Source organism: Apodemus sylvaticus, chromosome 10, assembly GCF_947179515.1.
Source record: "Apodemus sylvaticus chromosome 10, mApoSyl1.1, whole genome shotgun sequence".
NCBI classification, from domain to species: domain Eukaryota; kingdom Metazoa; phylum Chordata; class Mammalia; order Rodentia; family Muridae; genus Apodemus; species Apodemus sylvaticus.
In genome coordinates this window covers 6,551,724-6,577,642 of record NC_067481.1, presented here as the reverse complement: position 1 = coordinate 6,577,642, position 25,919 = coordinate 6,551,724, and the positions used below count along the sequence as shown (strand labels likewise).

Below are 25,919 nucleotides of genomic sequence, written 5' to 3'. Positions count from 1 at the left end.
AGCAATAGCGTCAAGGCAGATCTCTGAGTTCAAAGCCAACCTAACCTAAATTAGGGAGTTCCATAGCATCCAGGGCTACATAGTGAGACCTAGTATCTAAAAAAAAGTGGGGGGAGACCAAATCAAAAAGCCAAAGTCCAGCTTTTCTAGCTCCCACCTCCTCTCTGACACACAAGGGCTGTTTACCGCCTCTCACAGCGGGGGCTGGGAGCACAGAGTCCCAGCTAGGATAACTAGGATAACTAGCAAGTAGCAGCTGTGTGTGTGCTGCAGACAGCATTGTGGACTGCGCACCCCAGTACCTCACCCCGTTATCAGCCTTCTGTCCAAGAGCCTTAATGCAGAAGTCCGTCAGATTGCCATAGACATCAGGAACCAGTTCCTTGAACTGGACATCATAGAAGAGGTTGGCCCGGAAACAGGGAGTCTTGAAAGAGGCCACTGGCTGCTTCAAGTGCAGGGCGGCAAACACATCCTCTTGAACCTGTGGGGTGGCTGTGGCTGTCAGAGCCACGCATGGGGCATGTGCCAAGCGGGAACGTAGAGCGCCCAGACGCAGGTAGTCAGGACGGAAGTCATGTCCCCACTGGGAAACGCAATGAGCTTCATCCACCACCAAGTAGGAGAGCAGGTTTCGGGACACGAGGGAACTCAGGGTGGGCTGGAAGGAGGCTGAAGCTGCCATCTCTGGGGTGATGTACAAAAGTTTGGTCCGAGGCTTGTCTCGCTCCAGGTCAGACAGCAGCTCCTTCCTCTCCTGTGCTGAGAGCTTGGAGTTGAGGGAGCTAACGTGTACCTTCAAGGCCAGCAGGTGGTCTACCTGGTCCTGAGAGTAAAGAAGATATGGAAGTGCAACATCATCAGCATCAGGACCAGCACAGCATCTCAACCATGGACCGTGAAGGGCCTCCATCTACCCTCCAATATGTCTTCTCTTTGCCCAGAAGAAGAATGGGAGGACAGGCTCTGGGGTCAGAGGACCTGGATCTATGGTGGCTCACTTAACTGCCAAATGCTCTCTGAGACTCCATTCCTTCTCATTCACCACACTCACCCCGCAGCCCACCACAGTGGGTGACAGGACTACCTGACAGGACTGTGACAAGAGTGAAATGAGACTTTGCTCCTTAGAGGTGTGATGGAAGATGGTGGTATAGGCTTGTAATCCTAGCACTTGAGATACAGAAACCAGAGGATCAGGAGTCTGAGGCCAGCCTGGGCTATATGGTACCTTGCCTCAAAAGATTAAAAAAAAAAAAAAAAAAAAAAAAAAAAACAGAATGAGGATGGGTGTGGTAGGTAGCACACATCTTTAAACTCAGGAGGCAGAGGCAGGTGAATCTCAAGCTTGAGGTTAGCCTGGGCTACATAGCAACTTCCAGGATAGCCAAAGCTACACAGAGAGATCCTGTCTTGGGAAAAAGAAAAAGAAACAAAGAAAAGTGTGAGTGAAATGGGTGCTTGCACTCTTGGCGCAAATCCCTGATGTAGTGAATATGCACTAAGTGTTACTGCTGCTCTCCATCTCTCTACCGATGCAGTCCAGGGCTCTTAACCACACGGCTGGGCCTCCCTCCCTCCCACCGCTCAGCTGCAGGCACTAAATATAGTCAGAGCATCTGCAGACAGACACTGACAAGTTTTAGTTTCTCTCTACCTCATTTCTGTTGCACATCCCTGTACTATGCCAAAATGGAGTATAACAGCAGACAGTCCCCATACCAAGCAGCCATCAGCTACCCACCCATCCCCTCTTTCCTGATGTGAGTACACACAGGAGAGGGAACACATGCATGCACAGATGTGGATAATAACAGAAGGAAGGAACCTCCAACCAGAGGTGGCAGCACATGTCTCTAATCCAGCACTCTGGTGGGGGTCGGTGGGGATAGGCAGAGAATCTCTGTGAGTTCAAGGTTAACTTACATATGGAACTCAAAGGTCAGCCAAGGCTGCACATTAATACCTGTCTCAAAAAAAAAAAAAAAAAAAAAAGCTGGACTTGGTGGCACACACCTGTAATCCCAGCACTCTGGGAGGCAGAGGCAGGCGGATTTCTGAGTTCGAGGCCAGCCTGGTCTACAGAGTGAGTTCCAGGACAGCTAGGGCTATACAGAGAAACCCTGTCTCAAAAAAAAAAAAAAAAAAACAAAAAAAAAACAAAAAAAAAAAAAACAAATCCAAAAAAAAAAAAAAAAAAGAAAGAAAAAGAAAAATGGGGCTGGAGAGATGGCTCAGTGGTTAAGAGCACTGACTCTCTCCCGAAGGTCCTAAGTTCAAATCCCAGCAACCACATGGTGGCTCATAAACATCTGTAATGGGATTTGATGCCCTCTTCTGACGTGTCTGAAGACAGCTACAGTGTACTCATAGACATAAAATAAACAATTCCTTAAAAAAGAAAAACAACAAAACCTCAGTAACTCACTGTGACTCACCACAGTGATATGCACTAGTGGAGAAATCTATATCTGGGCAGTAGAGAAACTCAGTATAGTTACCTAGGCAAATCAGAGAAGAGGCAAAGGTAAAACAGAGACGTGAAATTTCTTTAACTTGTATGTGTGTGTGTGTGTGTGTGTGTTCTGCTTGTATTTATGTTTACGTACCACACTGGCCTGGTGTCTGAGGCAGTGAGGCTCCATGGGGGTGTTCGGAATTGAACCCCCAATCCTTCACAAGAACAAGTGCTCTGATACCGAGCCAACTCTCTAGCCCGACAGTAAAACTTCCAGCTGTAAAATCCCTTGTCTTCAAGCTGAGCCTGGGGTTTTATAGCTGGAAGTTTGACACCCATAATCCCAGCATCCCTGAGGTGAGATGGCCACAACGGGAAGTTCAAGGGCAGCCTAGGCTTAAAAAACGCCACTGAGATGGAGCTATAGGTATATGAACAAAGTGCATATGAAATAAACTGAAAGTAAAATTACCAGGGGACAAAGTGAACTAAGGGCAGGGGGCAGGGGAGGGGCACGCACATGCAATGTATGCTTATCTGAAAATTAGAAAAGAAGACGGCCATCGAAAACAAGCAAAGGCTCCTGTCCCTCATGATCTTTTTGGGGTTTCGTATTCACTCCCTGAATGACTCACCTGAATCAAAGCAATGAGAGGCGAGACTACAATGGTGATCCCTTTGGCCAACAGGGCGGGGAGCTGATAGCACAGAGATTTCCCTGCCCCTGTGGGCATGCACACAAACACATCCTTGTCACCTGCAAAGACAGCAGAGAACACTTCAACAGATCCTGTCTGCCTCTTGCATTGATGCCTTTGAAGGAGTAATTTTTTTCTTTATTATTATCTATTTATTTTGGTTTTTCGAGACAGGGTTTCTCTGTGTAGCCCTGGCTGTACTGGAACTCAATTTATAGACCAGGTTGGCCTCAAACTCTGAGATCTGCCTGGCTCTGCCTCCTGAGTGCTGGGATTGAAGGTGTGCACCACCACACCTGGCTTTTTCTAAAAGGATTTTCACTACTTAATGGTGGCTGCCTTGAAATTTGCTCTGTTGACTGAGCTGGCTTTGAACTTACTTGATCCTCCTGACTCTGCCTTCCAAATGCTGGGATTACAGGCCTGTCCAGCTAAGTCTGGCCCTGGTTGTTGTAAATCAAATGAGAATGTAGGAAAAGCATCTAGCGGAGCATTTGCACAGGGGAATGTCTTGGTATAACATTAGTTTTCATGAAGTTCCTTCCCCACTCTTTCTATGTAAAGAACCTCGGGGGACCTAGACATTCAGAAAAACTACTTCTAACAGTGATACTGTGATGGCTAAAGAAACTCGACTTTATGCTAGATACCTATCTGACTCACATTCCTGGAAGATAAGTTCCCAGCAACATTGACTCCTTGACCCAGCTCAGAAATGTGTAGCCATGACCGTCTGCTCATCATGCTATGACTGACTGCAGTTTGTGGTTCTATAACCTGCTCATGCAGACGTTCGAGGACTATTTAGAGGCCACTTTGACTATCTAAGCTTGGCAGAGCAGAACAGCTTTTGGGGATTTTGTCTTTAAAAGCCCTTCCTTCACCCACCTCTGGGCAGCATGTTTCTGATTTGGGTTAGAGACTCTGGCCCTGCCAACAGCTATACTAAACTTGACTGATTACAATTGAAATTGAGTCTGGGAGTCTTTCACCAGTGGTCTCGAACTCCATAACAATTAATAATAATAATAATAATAATAATAATAATAATAGCAAAACAAAAAGTTTTAAACAGAGCATTCGTTGGCTGTGGTGGCACGCGCCATTAATCCCAGCACTCAGGAGGCAGAGGCAGGTCTCTGAGTTCTAGGCCAGCCTGGTTTATAAAGTGAATAACAGCACAGCCAAGGCTACAGAGAGAAACTATGTTTCAGAAAACCAAAAAGTAAGAAATTATTCAGGAGGTATTGTTAGAGGAAGACAGATCTCTGGACATTTGAGGCCAGCCTGGTCTACATAGCTAGTTCTGGGCCAGCTAAAAGATGCATAATAAGAACCTGTTTCAAAAATCAAATCAAAACAAGGCTTAAGTAGTCTTGAGCTGCTGGGATATGACTGTTTGGATTAGACATCCAGGGAAGCAGAGTACTGGGCACAGCGGGGTAGATATGCAAGGCTATTTATCATTCAGTTCTCTGTTAATAAGTCTGTCATTGGTGGGGCACTGCTGCTCCCATCTAGACAAGCTATCTCCAGCTTACAGTATTATTAGTCTCTCCCTTTCTACCTGGAACTTAAGTTACTCTATCTTCAAGTAAAGGATTACCTAGGTCACTGACAAGATTATGCATTACTGCCACTCTTGCTACTACTTGCACAGGGACAAGAATGGGAGTCTAGGAACAGAAGTCAAAGACAATCCGTGGGTCTGGCTATGAAAAAAACCACAAGTGTGGGTGGTTCTGTCCAAAATTTGCAGCAGGTTATGATAGCCCACATATCTGAATTATTAAGTACTGTAATACCAGTACTTAATAATCCAGAGGCACAAGGACTGGCTCCGGCTCAAGTTTGAGACCAATTTGATGTATATAGAGAATTCCAGGTCAACCAGGGCTACATAGACTATCAACAAACAAACAAATAGGTACTGACCACCTAGCTTTGGTCATGAAAGATTTTTTTTGTTTGTTTTGTTTTTTATTTTTTTATTTTTTTTTATTTTTGGTTTTTTTCAAGACAGGGTTTTTCTGTATAACCCTGGCTGTCCTGGAACTCACTCTGTAGACCAGGCTGGCCTCGAACTCAGAAATCTGCCTGCCTCTGCCTCCCAGAGTGCTGGGATTACAGGCGTACGCCACCACCGCCCAGCCATGAAAGATTTTCAAACCAGTGATTTCCAATGGGTGAGGAGGTAGGAGTCAAGAGGGTGTTGTTCTACAGAACTACTACGGTACAACCAGCAGTCTGTAAAGCAGGTAGCTTGATATGTTACCTTTCACTACAGCCATGGTCGCACTCTCTTGTAAAGGTGTTTTAAAAGAATCAAACCCAAAGACTTTCTTCAGGGTGCTCCGGACTCGCCGCTCCCGGTCGAAGGGAGTGGAGAATGGAAGGGCGCTCATCTTTGCAAAAAGCAGCAGCCAAAAGGTTAACGCAAAGGTGGTCAAAGGTTATCCCAAAAAACCCTCTGCTCCACTTTAAAATATAGGCAATTTTTCTTCTGCCGTATAAGCCGCTACGTTACACTTAAATATGTCATTCTCAAGCAGTAAAAGTGAAGGTTGAATTGCTTCACGCAATACATTCCTGAGGAAATAACATTACATCTCCCCTCAATGAAAATAAAAACAATGAACTTAACAGGTCAGTGGAACAGAACTAGAAACCGGACCATAATAAAGCCTACAAACGTCTTCAAACCCGACTGGAGAACTTGGAATCCTTTTTCTAGGGTCCTTGTTCTAGAAGCAAAGCCATAGAGACCATTCTTCCCTCCAGGAGGCCGACCCCCCTTCCTCCTCTGAGCCCCCAAATCAACAGCTTTCGCACTTGGACGGTCAAATGCTCCCCAAGATGTCAGACCCCAGGATCTTTTCGACTGGCTCTACAGCGTTTCAAAAAACACTACTCCTTAATTCTAACTCAGAAGCCAAAACGCCGGAGAAGTCAGTGAAGAAGCCGCAAAACCTTACTTCCGTCCCGTGCTGATGACGTTTCCAAGAGCTGTGCGTAAGGGGCGGAGCCACGCTCAGACGTGGACCTTTTGATTGGTTTTCCTTCGGGCGCAGAGTCTCCTGGGATCCGGAAGAAGTTGGTTTTTCGCACCTAAATCGTCTTATGAGTCATAGGTGTGAGCCACACCGTGCTGTGGGAGTAAGATGGCGGGGAAGAAGAATGTTTTGTCGTCTCTTGCAATTTATGCCGAATATTCAGACCCTGAATCTGATGGCGAAACTGGAGTCGACGCTGTGGGCGGTGCGGCTGGTGAGACATGAGCTGGAAAGGGAGATCTGTTATGGTTAAAAAATACTGCTTCGCTAGCGGGGATTGGGGAGAAGAGATGCTCATTGTGTTCCAGGTATCGGATCCTGGAACCCCAAAGCGCAGTGGGTGTCCAAGGTCAGAAAGAGCATTAGAACTTCTAGTACGAATGATCTCTCTTTCTGCGACCCTCTGTGCAAGGCATCATGCTGGCCAGAGGATGGACCAAGGGGCCATCAGTGTCTAGTCGAGACATCACTGTCTCGTTGTTTGATGGGGAAGAGAGGAGTGAAATGTACCTGGAAACTTGTGTTTCGTTAAATTGGTAACATTTTAGGAATGGTTTCTAAGTCTGCCCAAGAGTTTTTAAAAATATATCGCTCCAAGGTGCATACTTCTGTAGCTTTTTCACAGAATACGCTGGACATCCTTAAGCCTTTTTAAGGCTCTAGATGATTCTGTTGTTTTGTGACTTTTTAAAGCCTATCAGTCAGTAATTCTGTTGCCCTCACAATGGGAACAGATTTCTTGAAGGAATGAATAGAGGGAGCAAATCACCTGATATACCAGAGGCTTGGGGTCTTCTCCTCTGCAGAGTAGGAGTAAAACAAGGAGGAAGACAGTCTTGTGCATAGAAGGCGTTTTCGAGATTATATGACACAAGATAGAGATGTGTATGGTATGTCAAAGCAGGAGCTTAAGCAACCTTCTGGGCTGGGTCAAAGAGGGGAAGGCTTTAACTGCCCTGATAGATCACAGCGTGTGATTGACCTCCATCCCTTGGAATTGCTGGGAATCCGAACCCAGGGCCTTACAGGTGTTAGGAAGGCACCCCCACTACTTTGTTACTTCCCCAGTCTATACAATATTAGAACATGAATTTAATGTTTGATTTTCTTTTCATATACATATGGAGTGGGCTAAGCATGTGTGTCCTGCCCATGGTGGGCAGAGGGAGGCATCAACTCTTCTGATACTGGCATTTGTGAGCTGCCTGATGTAGGTACTGGAAACCAAACTGTCAAACTTACAAAGATCTGCCTGGCCCTGTCTCCTGAGAGCTAGGATTGAAAGCATGAGACACCAAACTCTGTACAATATGCACTTGTATAAGAACCACCTTCCAATACGCTTGTTCCTATTTGTTTGAAGATAGGATCTCTCTCTAGTCCTGACTGTCCTGAAACTCAGTCAGTAGACCAGGCTGATCTAGAATTCACAGAGATCCTCCTGCCTCTGCCTCCCTGGTGCTGGGTTCAAAGGTGTACACCGCTGTGCCCGGCACCGCCCCTGGTCTTAATTGTTCTTCCTAAGTACAAAATCTAATCTGGGTCTATAGCCACTTACCTGAGTCTTAGGTTCCCTTTTTATCTTCAGAAATAATCTTGGCCATTCAATTTTCAGAACCGTTTTTTACATCATCTCCTCCCTCTCCCCCTCCCTCTCCTCTTTCAGAGGAGAAAGGTGGTTTGGTATCTGACGCCTATGGAGAAGACGACTTCTCTCGCGCAGGGGGTGATGAGGACGGTTACGAAGAAGAGGAGGACGAGAACAGTAAGCAGTCGGTGGGTAAAGCTTCCAGACCCAGAGCTGTTCAAACACTGTTCTGTTTCATGGTTAACTCTGCCCCTTTTCCCCTTTGGTTTGGAATCAGTCGGTACCAGTTGAGGATGTAACTCCTGGGAGAGTGCTTTGCCTAAGCACATCAAGGGCTTGATCCCTGGCACCAAGGGCTTGATCCCTGGCACCACAAAAAGGAGAAAAAGTTGAATTAGTCGGGTAGTAGTAGTTCTTTCTGAAAATTAAGTTTTGGGTTTTTTTTGTTTGTTTTTTTTTTTAAACACGGACCATATTGTATTAGCTTTTGAATTGAACTTTTGGAGGGAGGTCTTTTGTTTTGTGTTTTTGAGATGGGGTCAAATTGACCCCAAACTTCTTATCCCTGAGTTCCAGATTCTCTTGTCAGCTTCTTGAGAGCTGGGGTTATAAGGCCCCACTCTGCCTGGCCTGGTTACTTTGTGTAGCCTTAGTATCGGTGGGTATTTTATATTGTTTTGTGAGTTTAGCTAATCTTCCCACTTGTATAAATGTGTTCATCCTAATTAGTGTGTCATTTACATATCTGTAACCAACTTTGTATTAATCTGGGTTGGGATTTATTCAAACGCTTCATTTTCTAACAAGGTAAGGAAGGAAAGTTTTTCTCCCCATCATCCACTTTGATACTTTTTCCATTTGGTGTTTTTGTCAGTCTCCTGGTTCTTGATCACAGAACTTCCTTGAAGTAGGTGCAGGTGACAGTGAAAGGCGGCCTGTGTCCATATCATCAGGACGAGAAGTATTTGTTTGTTTGTTTGTTTTGTTTTGTTTTTTTTCAAGACAGGGTTTCTCTGTGTAGCTCTGGCTGTCCTGGAACTCACTCTGTAGACCAGGCTGGCCTCAAACTCAGAAATCGCCTGCCTCTGCCTCACAAGTGCTGGGATTAAAGGTGTGCGCCACCACCGCCCGGCAGGACGAGAAGCATTTTATAGCACACAGCCACCTGAGCAGCACAACTCGGAATTTTAAAGACTGGAAGGGAAAAGCACAAGAAAATCAGGCTATTGTTTAGCACAAAAAAACATCTAAAATTGAATTTGGATACTGAATCTGACCACGTAGAAGCAGTGTTCATGAAAACACTCACAGCATGCTTTATTTTGTTTTTCGTGTTGCTGTTTGGATTGTTTTGTTTTATGTTGATATGTAGACATTAGACTTGGGATGCTTTTTAAACTAAGCATAATGTCTGTGTCCTACAATTCTAGTATTCAGGGTGCTAAGGCAAGAGGATTCAAGAGTATATTCCCATCTCAAATAAGCAAAAATAAAGACTAGGGGTGCAGCCCAGTGGAGCAGCGATGTGAGCACTTGCCTAGCATTCCTGGGACCCTGGGTTTGCTCCCCAGGACCACATAAAAACAGCAGCAAATAAATCGTTTCACAGAACGGATTTTGTATTCTCTTTTGAGAATTCTTCATGCCTTTATCTCACCCATTTGTGATAATTCAGAGTTGAGTAAAATTGCTAAAAAAACCAGAGTGTGTGTGTGTGTGTGTGTGTGTGTGTGTGTGTGTGTGTGTGTGTTTGTTTGCATGTGTGTTTTTAAAATACTAACACACATCTACTTTCTGTCATATTCAAACTATGGTATGATATTTTAGTTTTTGTTTTTTAACCTCTTCTCAAACCCCAGTGTGGATTCTAGGGACTGTGAGCAAACTGCCAAGCTCCAACTTTGACTGTGGAGTTGGTTTTGAGAGAGATGTATAGGTGGCATTACGTTGCAAGCTTTTGCTTCGCTGGCACTGTCCAGGGCACTTGTCTAAAAACCATCGAGGTGTGGTTTGCTTGTGTTGACATCTAGGGTGCCGTGTCGTGTTTGGGATAAAGTGTGGTAAATGATTCACATCTGCTTCTAAGCTTGTGACCTTATGGAATTGTGGGCTTACATTGAAGAATTCAGTACTCCCATGTTTTTGATGCAGCAGACCTCCTTTGGGTACGGAAGAGGGCCGAGGACAGTGGGTCAGTGGCAGTAATATGAGCGCCCCAAAGGCTGTCCCTCGCCCTCTAGTTTCCTGCTCTCCCAGTCACTTGGTTTGGTGATTTGATGCCAGCCTTCCAGTGCATCAGTGCTGCAGGTTTGAGGTGCTACCTAGGTATTGAGCAGTGTGATGGTTGTGGGTATGATTATTGAAGAAGTGGTGAGAGAATTCATAGTCCTGGCTTTAATAACTGTGGTCTGCCCTTTGAACTCTAGCCTGGTCTGGCCTGGCCTGACAGCTGTGGAATTTGTTGCATCTTCCTCTCTTCACACAATTCCCTTCAGGAATTTCCATTGATGTAGATGATGACACACTGATTTTGAGCTGCTGACCCCCTCCAGAACGTCTCCTTTTCCTTTCTCTTTCTCTAGTTCTGGGTTGTGTGGTAGGGAAGGGTTCTTGGTGGGGTGATTCTGGCTAGGTAAACAGCCTATAGACTCCACCGCTGGTTATGTGTTTAAGACAACCCAGGCCCACTCCTTTTAAGTTTAATCCTCTAAATTCTTTGTCTTGTAGGAAGATGACGATTCAGAGACTGAAAAACCTGAGGCTGATGACCCAAAGGTATTTGGTGTTGGCTGTGGTGGGTGGCTGGATTCAATCAAGACTTTTAACATCCTGACTCAGGTCAAAGTGCGTCAGGATCTGTCCCACTAGCACACAGAATGGTCATTTTCTGGGATAAAGCCAGTTTAATGAAGACCCTTAAGACCACTGGGAATCCCTGAGGCTTGAGATAAAAACCACAAGAGGCCTGTCTGGGGCCCATGACCCATACACACTTAAGTCCAGCCCTGGTTTCTCAGGTAGGTGCCCGTCACAAATGCACGTGCTCTTCATTCCTTCCCCTAGCCCTGTCCAGTAGCAGCTGAGAGTAATTTGCAGTGGCTCTTGTCACAGTCCTAGTGATCCTGTGGTAATGAAAGCCCAGGAACCTGCTGTGCACTGGGTATTGGAAACATAGTTTTGCAAAATATTCCTTATGATGCAAACATCTCCCATGGAAGAATAAATACCACATTTCACAGTTGCAAACTGCTCTGAAATGAGCCAAAGCCTTCAAGGTTGCATAAGTGAAATTTAGGAAACTTCCGCCTGGTTGTAATATAAAACAGTAGTCTCATGATCTATGTGCCAGGACACCCCACTTTCACACCCTGTAGATATGCAAATCTATAGCTTCTCACAGTCTTTATTTAAAGTATATTTGCATATGACTTATACATATATAACATATGTTAATATAACTCCCCCTGCTAGTTCCAGACTATGTCAGAGTCACTTGGCAATAGATGGTACAGTGTAAATCATTCTTACACTGTATTCTTCAGAAAACTATTTTTTAAAAAAAATTCATGTTCAATGCAATTTATAAAAAGAAATTAAACCATAGCTGTTTGAATCTGTAGATGTGAAATATGAAAGTGTAGTGTGTAATTATTAAAAGACAACCCACGATAATGCCAGCTACACGCTGGCAGTGCGGTCTGCCCTCCCACATCGGGAGCTGCAAGCTGCCGTCTTCCCAGGTTTCCGAGGTTAGCCTGCCACCAATCCTCTCTCATTTCCCAATGTATCTTCTTTTTTTTTAATTTATTATTTTATGTATATGAATATGCTATCATTGTCTTCAGACACACCAGAAGAGGCCATGGGATCCCATTACAGATGTTTGTGAGCCACCATGTGGTTGCTGGGATTTGAACTCAGGACCTCTGGAAGAGCAGTCAGTGCTCTTAGCTGCTGAGCCATCTCTCCAGCCCCCAATATATCTTAATATAGAAACAAACTCCCCACCTAGATTGGACAGATGTGCCCTATATTATTTTATTGTTCTTCTATGATCTCCATAGCTACCTGTGGCTATTCAGGCCACATGGATCTGGTCCATCTTCTTCCTCCAGCTTTTCTCTGTCTCCTCTCTAAAACTTTCGGCCCTGCCTTCTTTTTCCATTTCCCAATCACAGGCTCTAGCCTTAGATTTCACTTGGCCTCGCCTGCATACAGGCAGCAGTCTACATGAAAGGGGGCAGTTCATCTTCTGACTATATAGCTGAGCCTTTCCATCCTCAGATGTGGCTGTAGAGCCATCGGCATAAACTCAGAAAGGCTGCAGAAGACTCGGAATGTGTTTGCACATTCCAGGTGCAGGAGCAGAAAGTGTGGAGCCCAGAAACTAGGTCCAAACTATTCTCTGTGCGGGGTAAAGAACCCAGGCTAAGGACTGCCTGGCAGGAGAGCATGGGGCAGGCTTTTGGCTTAAGACTGAAGGCCACCTAGAGAAGTTGGCATGCACTTGACTGTCACCCCTTCTTCCGTGCTGTGATCCCAACAGCAAATTCTTGAGGAAAGATACATCCTTGTGAGAGAGGGAGCCCTGTGGAACACAAAAGACTTCCTGCTCTCTGTAAGAGCAGGTAATAAAGAGCAAGACACACACACACACACACACACACACACACAAGCTCATGTTCCCACTGACCCATTGAGACCAGAAGAGGCTTCACTCTCTGGAACTAGAGTTTTAGCGTTGGTTGTGAGCTGGGAATTGGTCCTCTCAAAGAACAGCAAGTGCTTTTAACGTCTGAGCCACCTCTCCAGCTCTGTTGGGTTTAAATTTTATTTAAATTTATCTGAAAGGGCTTTGTTGTTCTAAGCTTTTGATTTGAATAATTCCAAGAAGACACACTGCTGGAGCAGGTCTTTTAGTTTATCTTCTACTTGTTAAGCTAATGAGTGGCAGTCTGTCCACTAGATGGCACTCTTTGCTTTTCAGGATCTATTTTTAACTCTTACATAGCAGTTCTCCACACACTTGGCTTCATGACACAACTTGGAAATGTAGATCCCAAGGAGCGTCTGCTCATTGTGTGTGTGTGTGTGTGTGTGTGTGTGTGTGTGTGTGTGTGTGTCCGTGTGTCCGTGTCCTGCAAGACAGGCTGTCTCTGTAGCCCTGCCTGTTCTGGAACTCACTCTGCTGGGGTTAAAGGTATGCAGCTGTTTTGTTTTTGAGAGTCTCCCGTGTTGAAGCCCACTGACCTGGAATCCCAGCCTTACCAGGCTACTCTCAGATTCTCGGTAATCCTCCTGCCTCAGCTTCCCAAGTGCAAGCCACAATGCCCAACCTCTGGTGTGTCTCTAAACACTTCCAATAGGCCTCTTACCATGCATGATTTCACACCATCAGACCAGAGCCTCAGTTTCTCTTCTCTGGGAAATGGGCATCACAATGAAATCTGCATCTTTCATTTGATGCGTGTTAAAACAGTGCTGGGTGCCTGTGATCAGTAGCATCAGCTGCCACCAGCACAGCTGCCTGCGCCTCTGCTCACATCCCAGGCTGCCCAGCCAGTGTAGGTGACTGTAGAATAGAGAGGCCTGTGCTTGAGCCTGAGCCCCAGCTCAGGAAGAGCAGGCATGAAGGTGAGGGCACTGAAGCAAACAGAGAGCCAGTGGGCAGGCATGTGCTGGTGTGTGAACACAGCGGGGCGGGCAGTGGCAGCCAGGCACAGACTGAGACAGCACAGAGCTCCGTGGGAGAGGCTTGCTGTCACAGTGGAGACTTTCACCTCTAGCCAAAATGGGTTGAGTTCTTCATAAGGTAGTAATCTCACTGTTTTGTAAAGTAGTGTTAGACACATGTAAAGCCAGCCTGGTCTACACAGTGAAACCCTGTCTGAAAAAAACAAAAACAAAAAAAAAAGGAAAGGAAAACCTATATATCATTAATGTTCTAGTTTACGGGTTGCGTTGAGGTTAGGTTGGACAAATCCCAAAGGGTTTGAGCCTTCCTTGAGAGGAGAAGGGCAAAGTTGAGAATTCTCTCGCTGCTATTAGCAAGCACGCGCGCTGCCGTGCTTTACTCCAGTGCTCTGGAGGCAGAGGCAGGTGGATCCTGATGAGTTCACACCAGCCTGCTCTGTAGAGCAAGTTTCAAGGATAGGGTTTGAGAGCCTGTCTCCAAAAAAAAACAAAGTAAAAAAAACCAGAAAACGCCGAGGCCCACACCTTTAATTCCAAAACTCTGAGAGGCAGAGGCAGGTGAGGCCAGCCTGGTCTACAGAGCGAGTTTCAGGACAGCCAGGACTACACAGAGAAACCCGTCTCAAAAAACAAAACAAACAAAAGAAAACCCAAAAGGTACCAAGACTAGAAATTCCATTTTTGTTTGTTTTGCTACTTTTTTATAATTTAGACTTCTGTTATTATTGTATGTGTGTCTAGCTGTGGAGGGAGGGGCATGTGTGTGCCCCAAGCACCTGCAGAGGTCACAGAACAACTCTGGAATCACTTCCCTCCTCCCTCCTCTGCATATGTCCTGAGGATTGAATGCAGGTGGTCAGGCTGGAACAGAAAGTCTCTCTGCCCATGACTCCATCTCCTTGGTCCTGTTACTTTGTCCTGAGACAGGATCTCACTGTAGCACAGGCTGGCCTCAGTCCACCCACCCTCCTGCCTCAGCCTTTGGAGCACTGGGACCTACTTTTGCCACTCTGACACCTGGGGCAGCTCCTGTGTGCAGGCTCCTGCGTTGGAGTTTGAGTGAGATGCTAACCCCAAACCCACCTGTACGGGAGCCTTTGCTCTTCATCAGTCTGAGGTAGAAGGAGGCCAGAGGGGAGGCTAAACACTGGCTCGCTTCTGAACATGCGTGTTCGTTCTCTCTCTCTCTCTCTCTCTCTCTCTCTCTCTCTCTCTCTCTCTCTCTCTCTCTCTCTCTCTCTCTCTCTCTCTCTCTCTCGGCCCCTGGTCTCACCTCAGCAGGCAGTCTAGCCCTTGTGTGCTTTGATCACTCAACAGAAGGCGGTGCGGCTTTCCGAGAACCATCAGACCAGCTGTGGCAATTCTCTGATAGCATCGCACCTCAGAGGCACCCAGTGGCACCAGTGTGCCTCTTCATTTGCCTCTGATGCGTGAGCTCCCTGCATGCTGCTATCCTCTCTCTGTCCACGCCATAACTCTGGAACATTCTTTCTGGTTTGTTTTTCTTCCACTCCTGCGGTTCCTGTGGAGAGAGATATTTCCACTTGCTGTCCCTGGCACACCCTTGCATTGAAAACAAGCAGAGATGGGTGACCTGGGACGAGAGGCAAGCAGCCTGCCTCCAGCTGTCAGGAGGCCGGGCTTGGGAGCTCCCAGGGTCTTTGGTTCAGGCTCTGTGGTAGGGAAGGAATCCTGGCCTTTCTAGGCGCTAACGTTGAGTAGGGGAAATTGTTGTGGCATTTTTGAAAGAGGTGTGTTATGATCCCAGTTAAATCAAAAGAAAACATTCTTAAAATCCTTAGAGCCCAAGCTGGGTGTGGTGGCTAAGGATAAGGCAGGAGGGTCACAAATAAAAAGATTTGGCAGGACATGACGGCACACACCTTTAATTCCACAGAGGCTGGTGATCTGTGAGGTTCAGGTTAGTGCAGACTCCACAGTCAGACCCCATCACAGGATTAAAAATGGCAAGATTGAAGGGGGAGTTGGTAACTAAGAAAGGTTTCCTCCAGGTGTAGATCCGGGGCACCCCACCACCTCAGCCAGCTCAGCAGACTGTCATGCCCACTGTGCAGGGTCTTATGATGTGGGGGAGGGATGGGGAGGGAGTTCCCAGAGTGAAGTGTAGCAGTCAGGGCCATCCAGCCTTCAGTGTAGCTGTGGAGAGTGTGTGTGTGTGTGTGTGTGTGTGTGTGTGTGTGTGTGTGTGTGTGTGTGTGTGTGATTCAGGGTGAGCCATCCTGCTTGCCATGTGTTCTCAGCTCACAGACCTCATTACTTTTGTTCACATAGCTCCTAGACAAAGAAGTGCTTCAGGGTTCTCTGTCCTCAAAAGTTAGCTGCAGACACTAAGCAGTACTCTTCTCACAATTCAGCTGCTACTTGGAAAACCAGATCCATGTGTAGAGGGTTTCCTGGGAGAGCTTTCAGCCTCTTGTAGCCTGCTTGTTTATGTGCAGTAGGATGCTGGGTATTTTGTTGCACAGGTTGAAACTGCAATGGTAGATGGTCTTGGAATTGGAGCTGAGGGAGATGTAAGTCACCTGACCTCCAGAGCCCAGCTCGGCCACGCCAGTGGCTCTCAGCTTCCATCTCTGTCCTGAGCTGGTCCGGGGCTCCTGGTTGCTGAGTGTTGAGACTGTGTTGATGGACAGTGTTGGCAGTCCCCACTCAGTTCTTCCTTCATACTTTCTCTCTCTCTCAACTTATTACTATAGGCAATGATACTTCAAATTGTAGTTTTAATTGTAATTGGGGGTGTGTGTGCTCGTGAGTGGGTGCCCTAGAGCTGGTTTCCGGTGCTTGTGAGCTGCCTGACTTGGGTGCTAGAAATCAAGCTCTGATCTTCTCTGCAAGAGTAGTGCTGACTCCTAACCACAGGCCATTTCTCCCGCCCCTTACTGTTAGTCTCTTGAAGTATCCGAATCAAAGACCTAGTAAGCAAAAGTGTGTAGGGCTTATTTCCCAGGGTTTCGTTGTTAATTGTAGCCGCCAGCAGTTACTTGGGCACAACACCACTGGTGATGTTTCTGTTCTTTGTCAACCACCGGGGTGGAGACTGCCAGGCCTATGGTTTGTGCAGGTCTTCAGAGCTACAGGTCTTCCTGGCTGGGCTCGTGTGTGCGTGCTGCTCCAGTCAGGACTCTGCAGTCTAATGGTGATCCCGGAGGGTGGTTAGCTGTGACCGTGCTCCATTCGCCCCCACCGGCCACTTGTGTCCTTTGTTGCTTTGCTCTTAGAAAACTCTGAGGAGTGAGTTCCAGGACAGCCAGGGCTATACAGAGAAACCCTGTCTCAAAAAAAAAAAAAAGAAAAAGAAAAAGAAAAGAAAAGAAAGAAAAAGAAAAAAGAAAACCCTGAGAACTAAGACTTAGACCTTAAATCTGTCAAGGCTGTAATCCCATAACTTGAGAGACTGAGGCAGAAGGATTGCTATAAATAAGAGGCCAGTTTGGACTATATAATAAAATACAGATTAGCCTGGCCTACAGAGTGAGGCACTGTCTCAAACAAAGAAACAAGCAGCCTTAAATTTAAAAATTAAAAACCAAAACTAGAATTGTAAGATAAATAAGGCAGTGAACATATGTACGTATGCAAACATTTCTAGATAAATTATTTGAAAAGAAAGCTGGCCACCATGGATCACACTGGAGTAATTACAGTGCTTTGGCAGATCAGCCTGGACTACAGTATGAGGCTCCGCCTTCAAGAAAAGAAGGAAGAGGACCGGAGAGATGGCTCAGTGGTTAAGAGCACTTGCTGCCCTCACAAGCTCCAGGTTTAGACCACAATGCCCTGCGGCAGTTCACAGTGTAATTCCGTTCCAGGGGCTCTGATGCACTCTGCATGCTCCTGCACAAACTTGGTGCATACACATGCAGGCAAAATTAAAAGTGTGGACATTATGTTAGCTGAGGCTCCTGTGAGCAGCACCCTCCCCACACTGTCCATGCACCCGTTTTCTGAGCCGTGAGTCCTGGAGTCAGGACGCTGCACCAGCCAGAGTGGACTGCATTGCTCCAGTTGTCCTTGGGCGAGGTGCTGCCTGTGGGGGCCTGGGGACCTCTGCATTCCTTCCACAGCAGGAGGATCACCTTTGTGGCTCTGCCTTCTTGAAGCCCACATAGTTGATCACCCTCAAACTGAGGAGAGCTTAGGTAGGGCTTGAGGTGAGCTTTCCCCTATGAGTCCTCAGGAAATCTCTAGACTCAAGTCAGGGCCTCTGCGCCATCCCCTGTTGAAGAAATTCAGGACCAGCCCTTCCGCTCGCGGCCACTCATGCTTTACTCACTGGGGCGCAGAGACTAGGCACTCGCCTCTGATGCCCTCCCTGGCTTTACCACGCTGCCACAGGAGCCTCCTAGACTGCCCTTGCCCCGGCTGTACTGAAGCTGGGACTCTAGGAGTGCCCCCCCCCCCCCCACCGAGGCTATGCTGCCAGGAAGAAGCCACTGCATGCCCTTCTGCTCCCCATCCTATCAGCCGTGCAAGCCCCAACATACCGCCTGCCTTTCAGGGCCAGATGCCGGGGATTGCTAACTGAGGTGTGGCTGGGCCCCTCCTTCCCCAGCTGGGATTCATCTTTTTGAAATTATATGATGGAGAAAATTGCCTGTCCGGGAGAGCCAGCACTCTGCCTCCGTTTTCTTGTTATATCCTTGCAATGTGCCCAGCCGTGTGATTTCTGAGTTTGGAAAACATTTTGCCTTTTTTTTTTTTTTTTGAAACAAGACCTATGTAGTCCTGGCTGTCCTGGAGTTTGCCTGTTTGCCTTGTAGACCAGGCTAGCCTCAAACTCATAGAGACCCTCCTACCTCTGCCTCCCATTGGGGATTAAAGGTGTGCCCACAGCAAATTTGTATTCCTAACCTTTGAATTGGGTAACCTTTTTCCTAGTCATACCAGAAGATACAGGCTTGTTTGTGGTCCCCAGTGAGTCCCTTCCTGCCATACGCATCGGTGACACTGCACAGTCTCCACCCTCCTGGGCTCTCGGTATGCTTGCTCCGTGTTAACTTGCATCTGCGATGACCCGACTAGTGATGCCCTGTGTGGCGGCTGTCACTCTCTTCTTTGTCTCCTCGAGGCCCCAGAGCTACCTGTAAAGCCTAGAAACCCTGTTCTTACAGGTAGCCTTGAAGGAAAAGCAGTGTGGTGCAGCCCCACCCCCAAGGCCTTGAAGCAAGGTAACCTGTGCTCCAAGATAGACACCACCTGTACTGCTCCGGGGGTCGGGCAGCGAGAGCCACCCTTCACAAATGCCAAGAAAGAAAATCCTGACGCACTGTCAAGGGTGGGTGATCCTTGGAATGGTCAGGTGTCGGTCCCTCCCCACTGGAGATGGCTCATGGCCAGACTTTCGCCTTTTATGTGTAAGCCTGGCTGGTTTTTTTTTTTTTTTTTTTTTTGGTTCTTTGGATTTGGTGTTTTTGAGACAGGGTTTCTCTGTGTAGCCCTGGCTGTCCTGGAACTCATTCTGTAGACCAGGCTGGCCTCGAACTCAGAAATCCGCCTGCCTCTGCCTCCCAGGGTGCTGGGATTACAGGCGTGCGCCACCACCGCCCGGCACCTGGCTGGTTTCATGTGGTAGGACATACACTGCCACGCTGAGCCTGAGCCATACAGCCTTGTTTCAGTCAGGTATTTCAGTAGAGAAAGAAGCCATTTCCTTCCTTCCCCTACGCTGCCTTTTCTGCAGACTGCCAGGGCAAGCAGAAGCTGACTGACTTCTATTGGCAGACTCCTCTTTAACCCTTCCTGTAGCAGCCGCCTCTGGCTCTGGTTGGTGAGTCGAGCCTTCCTGTCTGAGCCGTCTGGAGTTGAAGGCAACTCCAGTGCATCCATAACGGCCCCACCAACTTCCGCCCATTTTCCTGCTAAGTGCCGTGTTTCCATCCCTGGCTGGGCCGTTGCCCGTGCAAGGGCCCCGTGCTGGCCCACAGGACACAACTGAAGGAAATGTACTGCTGATAGTATTTCTCCAGAGCACTCCCGTGTGGGAGCCGGCTACAGATCACAGTGGGAATGGTCACACAGTACCGATTCTTGTGGCGTCACTAAGTTACAGAGCTGTCCTCTACATGCCCCATTCATGCCCCTTGGAGAGCATTTGGGGGTGGGTGGGGAGAGGGTTGAGATGAGACCTTCTACGGCTCAGGCTGGCCTCGAACTTCTGATCCTCTTGTCTCTACCTCCCAAGTGCAATGATTACAGTTGTGGCCACCACACAGCCCCATTAGGTAGCTATTCTGAAGCTGTCAGGAAGGCTTCTGGGGTGGCACCACAGTGCACACGTAGTGTAGCTGGTGGTTCAGAATACTTCACTGGGCTGTTGTGAGAACTAAATGAGATCATTAGTTGTAGCGCTTACCATAAAACCTACAATGATTCCCTACTATTAATTTTTTTTTTTAACTTTAGCGTGACTGCTTGGCCTATTGTCTGTGACATAATAAATCTTCAGTGAATTTTTTTTTTTCAAGACAGGGTTTCTCTGTATAGCCCTGGCTGTCCTGGAACTCACTCTGTAGACCAGGCTGGCCTCGATCTCAGAAATCTGCCTGCCTCTGCCTCCTAAGTGCTGGGATTACAGGCGTGTGCCACCATGCCCGGCCTTCAGTGAATTATTTCTGATAAGTTAGTGAGTCTACAGTAACTGTCTTTGCTGCTTATGGCTTCGTTCTTTACCTATGTATGTTTGTCCTAAGGCAAGATGTTGCTCTTTTCCCAGACTGGCCTTACTCCTGCTCTGAAGAGACTAGTCTGTCAGTGTGGGGGGACTTCTGGCAAGTGCCGCCACATCCAGCTGTGTGTCGCACCTGGGGTGGCCAAGCATGTTGAGAGCACAGAGAGTGTTGTGGAAGATCCTCACTTGTCAGGTAGGCAGGAGTACAAGAACTCTTCGCAGGCAGCGGTTTGGTCTGGGCTTTGCACAGGGCTTGCTTTCTAGATAAAGGAGAGCAGAGAGCAGGCCTCCTGTGGAAAGGGGACCGCTAAGGCTTCGGTAAGGCCTGGGCTGCTGTGAAGAGTCATTCAGGAGGGAGATAATGGATTGTTTGCTTTGATCAGCCTAGACAGGCCTTGAACTCAGCAACCAGCTGTCTTCTTCCATGCTGGGATTCCAGGTGTGAGGTTTTCTAAGATTTATTTTAGTGCACTGTAGCTGTCTTCAGACACACCAGAAGAGGGCATCAGGTCTCATTACGGATGGTTGTGAGCTACCATGTGGTTCCTGGGATTTGAAATCAGGGCCTCTGAAAGAGCAGTCAGTGCTCTTAACTGCTGAGCCACCTCTCCAGCCCTGAGGTGTGAGCTTTTCATTATTTTAGTCAACTCTACTCATTAAATAAGATGGCATTAGGACTTTATAACTTCAGGGGCTTGCTTGGGGCTACTTCCCCAGCCCTCCCCGGCTGCCAGGTTACGTTGTCCGACTGGGAATGTCTGCGCGCTCTGCCCCTTGCATGCTGCCCAGTGCCCTGTCAGAATGCCTTCTCTGTGCTAATGCTCCTGATGCTGGGAAGGGGACATGGCACGTTGAGTTGTGTGTGCCGTGACTCAAGGCTGTCCCTGAGCTGTCCCAGCGTGCCCGGTAGGGCAGGTTCCCAGAAGGGCTGATGGAGGTTGGCTGAATATGAACTGCCATTCTGTCTGCCTGGACCTGCTGCTTCACGGTACAAAACCCTCTGAGCTCATGTGACAGCCCCTCCAGCTCTTCTTCCTCTGCCTGTCAGCTCCATCCGGGACCGAGCGTCTGCATTCATTGCATAGGAGCTGTATCCCCAGGGACAGCAGGGCTTCTTCCGCTGACCTGAAAGCAGGATTAGAATTATCAGAAAAGTCCCAATCTACAGTTTCACTCACTAATCTCTGGCCTATGCTGCGGCCACCTCATGGTGTGGCTGTTGAGACATTAGCCTCGGGTGAAGGTTGCAGAGAGGGGAAGGGAGAGAACAGGAAGAGAGGTCCTCACTTCAGAATTTTGTTCAGTCTCTCCTTCCCTCTCGTCCATCTTCCCTGTTTGTCTATTTGAGATAGGGCCTCACTATCTCTCTAGTCCTGGCTGGATTAGAACTCACAGATACCCCCGCTTGCCTCTGCCTCCCAAGTGCTAGGTTTAAAGACGTGCTGACACACTTGGCTTCCTCTATCTTTTTTAAGGTTAGACTGGATCTTACTAATTATGCCGGCCTGCCTGCCTCAAACTCTTGGGTGTGCACTGCCACACTAGACTCTTAGTTTTGGTTTTAGGTGAATTTGTTTTGCTTTGCTTTGCTTTGAGGCATGATGTCCATAAATAGCCCAAAATGACCTACAATTTGAACTCCATCTGCCTCAGCCTCTCGAGTGCTGGGATCCCATGACCATGCCACCATGCCCACACATACATTCTCAGCGTGAGAACCCAGTCACTTCCTCCTCCCTTCCACCTTTAGCTTCATGCTGCTACTGCGGTGCTTTTTCATCTTAGAGGTGAGAGCCTGAGGCGAGACAGACCTTGTCTCTGCCGTGGGTTCCAGGTCCCCTGGCTAATACAACTGTCTGGTAAATGGGTCTCAAAGTCTAGCTTACCTTTGACTAATTGAACGCTATTAGTTCAGACAGGAATCCTGGGCGTTTGGAAACCCTGCTTTAGGGGAAGGACAGAACAGAGGGCTCCTGTTTTCACCTGTGTCCTCGTGCTCCCCCCCTCTATCTGGCCCTGTAAGGTTGGTGAGTCCCTCTCCTAGACTGGTTTTGTAGCTATTTTCTTAGCCTGTTTGCTGTTGTAAGGGTCGGTGTCCGTCTCCGTGACTGTCCTTGCAGCTCTTCCTCACCTGTGCGTGTGCTGTGGCTAGCTTCGTCATAGTTCATAGGTGCTGGGTTCAGGTTCATACGTACTCCCGCATCCGAGAGGCTGATAGGAGGCTGTCTCTCTGGAACGTTGATTGTATGTGACACCCCTCCCTCCCCAGTTATGCCCGCCCACCACGGGGGTCATCGCACTGGGCTACAGGAGTCTCTGCTTCAGTTGTATTAAACCTGCCTCAAGGATATGCCGTGCCGGGGATCAAACTCAGGAGTGTGCCAGCGCTCTGCCACTGAGTCTAGATCCCTGCTGTCACTAGACCCTTTCCTGCTTAGCCTCCCTTCCTGCTACTGAACTGGGCTCCATTGGAGAACAGCTGATGTGACTCCGAGCCCCTCACTGGACAGAGGATGAGCTTAGAAAGGCTTGAAAAGGGAGACTGTTTCCCCTGTTGCTCTCTTTTCTAACAGTGTTGTATCTTTTCTCCCAGAGACAGGGCTGGACTACCCACTAGGCAATCCAGACCTAGATCTGCAATAGGCTCCATCCCCTCATCCTACCACACCTGCCCTGCCGTCCCCCTTCCAACTCCAAGGTCACAAAAGCTATAACAATGCCCCAGGGACGCTCCTAGCCTCTTAAGGAATCCCTGAAATAATATTTTTTTTCCTTTAAAGAAATGTGATCGCTTCCTGTTGCTGTGGATAGACACTGTACTAGAATTCTAGGGACTCTCTAGCCTGTTCTCACAGCTCTCTGGAGAACGTTGGGCCTTGCAGACTTCATAGGCCAGTCCGCTACATGGGTCTGTGTCTGTGGACAGAGGCAGGAACTCCAGCTGACATTTTCCTAAAATCAGCACCCAGGAAGCTGTCTCCTAGTGGAAAAACACAAGGGAATTTTACAATCCCACGCCTGGCCACTGAAATGTTCCTTAACGTCGAATTCTCGAACTGCTGCTACAAAGGAGTTGTTGTTGGACCCCGAGGCATTGGCACTGTCTGAACAACAGTTGATTTATGACTCCAACCTGAACTTGGTGTGGCAGTCCGCCAGGACCACCCCCCCACCCTCCTCCTTGCCCACCTGATTGGCAGACGGTGAGGAGGGACAGGTTGCTAAGCAGCGCGGCTTCTCCATTGTGCCCTTGCGATTTGAATGAATAGCTGCAGTGTTCAGAAAGAGGGGAGTTGGGGGGTCTCAGAATCAGGAGGGACTTTTTTGGGAAAGGGGTCTGTTCTTGGCACGGTGCCATGCCTGGCTTGGAAGGGAGTTTGGACTCTCCACACCCCTTCCCTTCCTTCCTTGGTGCCACGGGGCCCAGTTCTGCGGCTGTTGTCCTGTGGACATCCCATTGCAGGATTGTTGTCTTAGCGCCTCCCTCACCAAGCAAAGGAAGGAGACCAGACCTTCACCTTTGGTGAACTTCTCTGCCATTTGGACCTTATCTCCTTGTGGCACTAAACATTCCTGGTCTTACTGAGTTTTTGGGTCAGCAGAGGCGAGGGTGTGGCCTGAAGCCTGTAACTTAGCCATCAGCCTCTCAGCCTTGGTTTGGTTAGGAGAAGCTGTAAAGTCAGACATTTGTATTCAGTGTTGTTGTTGTTGTTTGGTTTTTCAAGACAGGGTCTCTCTTTATAGTCCTGGCTGTCCTGGAACTCACTCTGTAGACCAGGCTGGCCTTGAACTCAGAAATCCGCCTGCCTCTGCCTCCCAAGTGCTGGGATTACAGGCGTGCGCCACCATGCCCGGGTGTATTCAGTGTTTTTTTGTTTTTTGTTGTTTTTTTTTTAAAAGTGTTTCTCTGGACTGAATATAAAACCAGCGTAAGGAGATATAATGGTCAAGGGGAACCAGAGAGGGGCCACCTCAAGCTCAGGATTTGGGGAAGTTCATTTAGTCACTGAAGGGCTTCTTTGAGCTGCCCCTTAGTGCTCATGGTAAAATTTCCCTCGACAGTTTGAAGTAAAATAGAAAAACTCCCAGGAGCAATTGGTCTCCAGAGTTGGGCATTACAGAAGGGTCCCCTGAAGGGTCCCTCAGCAATGTGATTGGATAAGCTTTCCCAACCCAGGGGAGCCCTGGGCAGGGAGCAGTCACACAGGTGTCGGGGTACTCACCTGCGACTCACCAGAATGGCTCATGCTGTTCTCTCCTGGGAGCCGGAGTTGTGGGGTGCTGGGAGTGTGGAAGCACTGCTTGGTTAGCACGCTGCCAGCACTCACCAGTTCAACTTCCACGAACAGTTCAGGTATCTTGGCGGAGAGTGACTGTGGCCCAGGAGCCAGCCTCACCTTCTTGTGGTTCTTTCTCTCCACAGGATAATACAGAGGCAGAGAAGCGGGACCCCCAGGAATTGGTGGGTGAGTATCCTAGGGCCACACTTCTGAGCCTGCTCTGCGCAGGCTGGCTCATTTATGCCAAGCCTCTGTTCTTTTCCGCATCTCACTGCTGTGAGCAGTTTCCCTTCATACTCGGAGACCTCTGGCATTTCCTAGGGTGACTGGGTGAGACCTCTTTGAAAATGGCAGTCTGTGTGCGCTTTTCTGGGCTTTGGTTGGTTGCCAGTGTTGTCAGAGGAGTCAGAGTCCCTGGCAGCTGAGTTCAGAGCTCATCTTGGTCTTCGGTTTTTTCTCTTGTGCCCTGGGCCTGACCTCTCTGTCCTTATAGCGCCTTACTCCGACTACCATGTTCATGTTGCTAACGTAGTCAGCATGGAGCCTCTGCTGCACTTTGCCTGGTCCCTAGGCAGAAACACGCCTCACAACGTTGGCCTGTGTGGCCCTTGGCAATTTGGGAGATCTGGGTAACTCACCAGAAACCAAATTCTCTCCCAGCCCTCTGCGAGCCTCAGCACCTCCGCCCTTTTAGAAAGGTACCCCACTCCTTTTTGGCCATGGGCTTGGTTGGTATCAGCTCCAAAACCTGAGCCAAAGGAAGTTCCTGGTCAGGCCCAGCCTTCCTCTGCAACAGCCACCTCCTGCTCCCTGGCCATGTGCTAATCGTGACACAAGTGTGGTCTGACTTTGTTTAGTTCTGTTCCCAAAAGACACCCCCCAGAACCCACCCAGCATCTCCATGAGTTCATTCAGGGTCTGTGCTTTCCAGCCTGGGGTTCAAAGCCCAGAAACTTGGCTTGAAAGTGGCCTTCCAGTGCCCCACCCACCTGCGCTTTGTCTAAGAGGTGCCCTTGTGCTGTGGGTTGTTGACGAGTGATTGGTTTTCCATAACTAATTGCTAGGAATTCTTCATTCTCTTTTGTCTTGGGCAAGAACATAGTGACTCTGCACTGATTCTGGGTTCTCAGCTAGACAGAGCTCAAGTCTGATTGAAAAAATTAAGTCAAGGATTGGAGAGCTAGCTCAGTGCCATTCTTGGGGAGGATCCAGGTTTATTTCCCAACGTCCATGTTAGGAGATTCACAACTTCCTGTAGCTCTAGGAACAGGGAGTCCAATGCCCTGTGTGCCAGCCCTCAGTAGGAACATGCAGACATGTGATGCGCGCGGGCACACACACACACACACACACATTTACATGCACCTATGTAAATTAAAACCAGGGCCTCCTTAAACCCTAGAATTTGTTCTTTGGAAAAATGACACTTGGGACATGACAGCTTAAGGGCAGAGGAGGCA

The 25,919-nt window shown here is 48.1% G+C and overlaps 2 protein-coding genes across 5 annotated transcripts in view; one reads left to right on the top strand and one right to left on the bottom strand.

The window, feature by feature from the left end:
- Nucleotides 1-6,152, bottom strand: part of Recql5 (RecQ like helicase 5) — a 39,679-nt gene extending 33,527 nt beyond the window's left edge. The window contains exons 1-4 of one of the 3 annotated variants that reach the window (XM_052194710.1): nucleotides 6,132-6,152; nucleotides 5,432-5,561; nucleotides 3,094-3,215; nucleotides 308-826 (exon numbers count right to left, since the gene is read on the bottom strand). In XM_052194710.1, coding sequence (XP_052050670.1) covers nucleotides 308-826; nucleotides 3,094-3,215; nucleotides 5,432-5,561 — 771 coding nt within the window. In that variant the 5' untranslated portion in view covers nucleotides 6,132-6,152. The other 2 variants (XM_052194709.1, XM_052194711.1) reach the window with 2 other exon arrangements.
- A 118-nt stretch (nucleotides 6,153-6,270) lies between these two features.
- Sap30bp (SAP30 binding protein) overlaps nucleotides 6,271-25,919 on the top strand; it is a 30,755-nt gene continuing 11,106 nt past the window's right edge. The window contains exons 1-4 of one of the 2 annotated variants that reach the window (XM_052195140.1): nucleotides 6,272-6,423; nucleotides 7,876-7,985; nucleotides 10,525-10,572; nucleotides 24,603-24,645. In XM_052195140.1, the coding sequence (XP_052051100.1) occupies nucleotides 6,318-6,423; nucleotides 7,876-7,985; nucleotides 10,525-10,572; nucleotides 24,603-24,645 (307 nt within the window). In that variant the 5' untranslated portion in view covers nucleotides 6,272-6,317. Of the gene's footprint in view, nucleotides 6,424-7,875; nucleotides 7,986-10,524; nucleotides 10,573-24,602; nucleotides 24,646-25,919 lie in introns of both variants that reach the window. The other variant, XM_052195141.1, reaches the window with a different exon arrangement.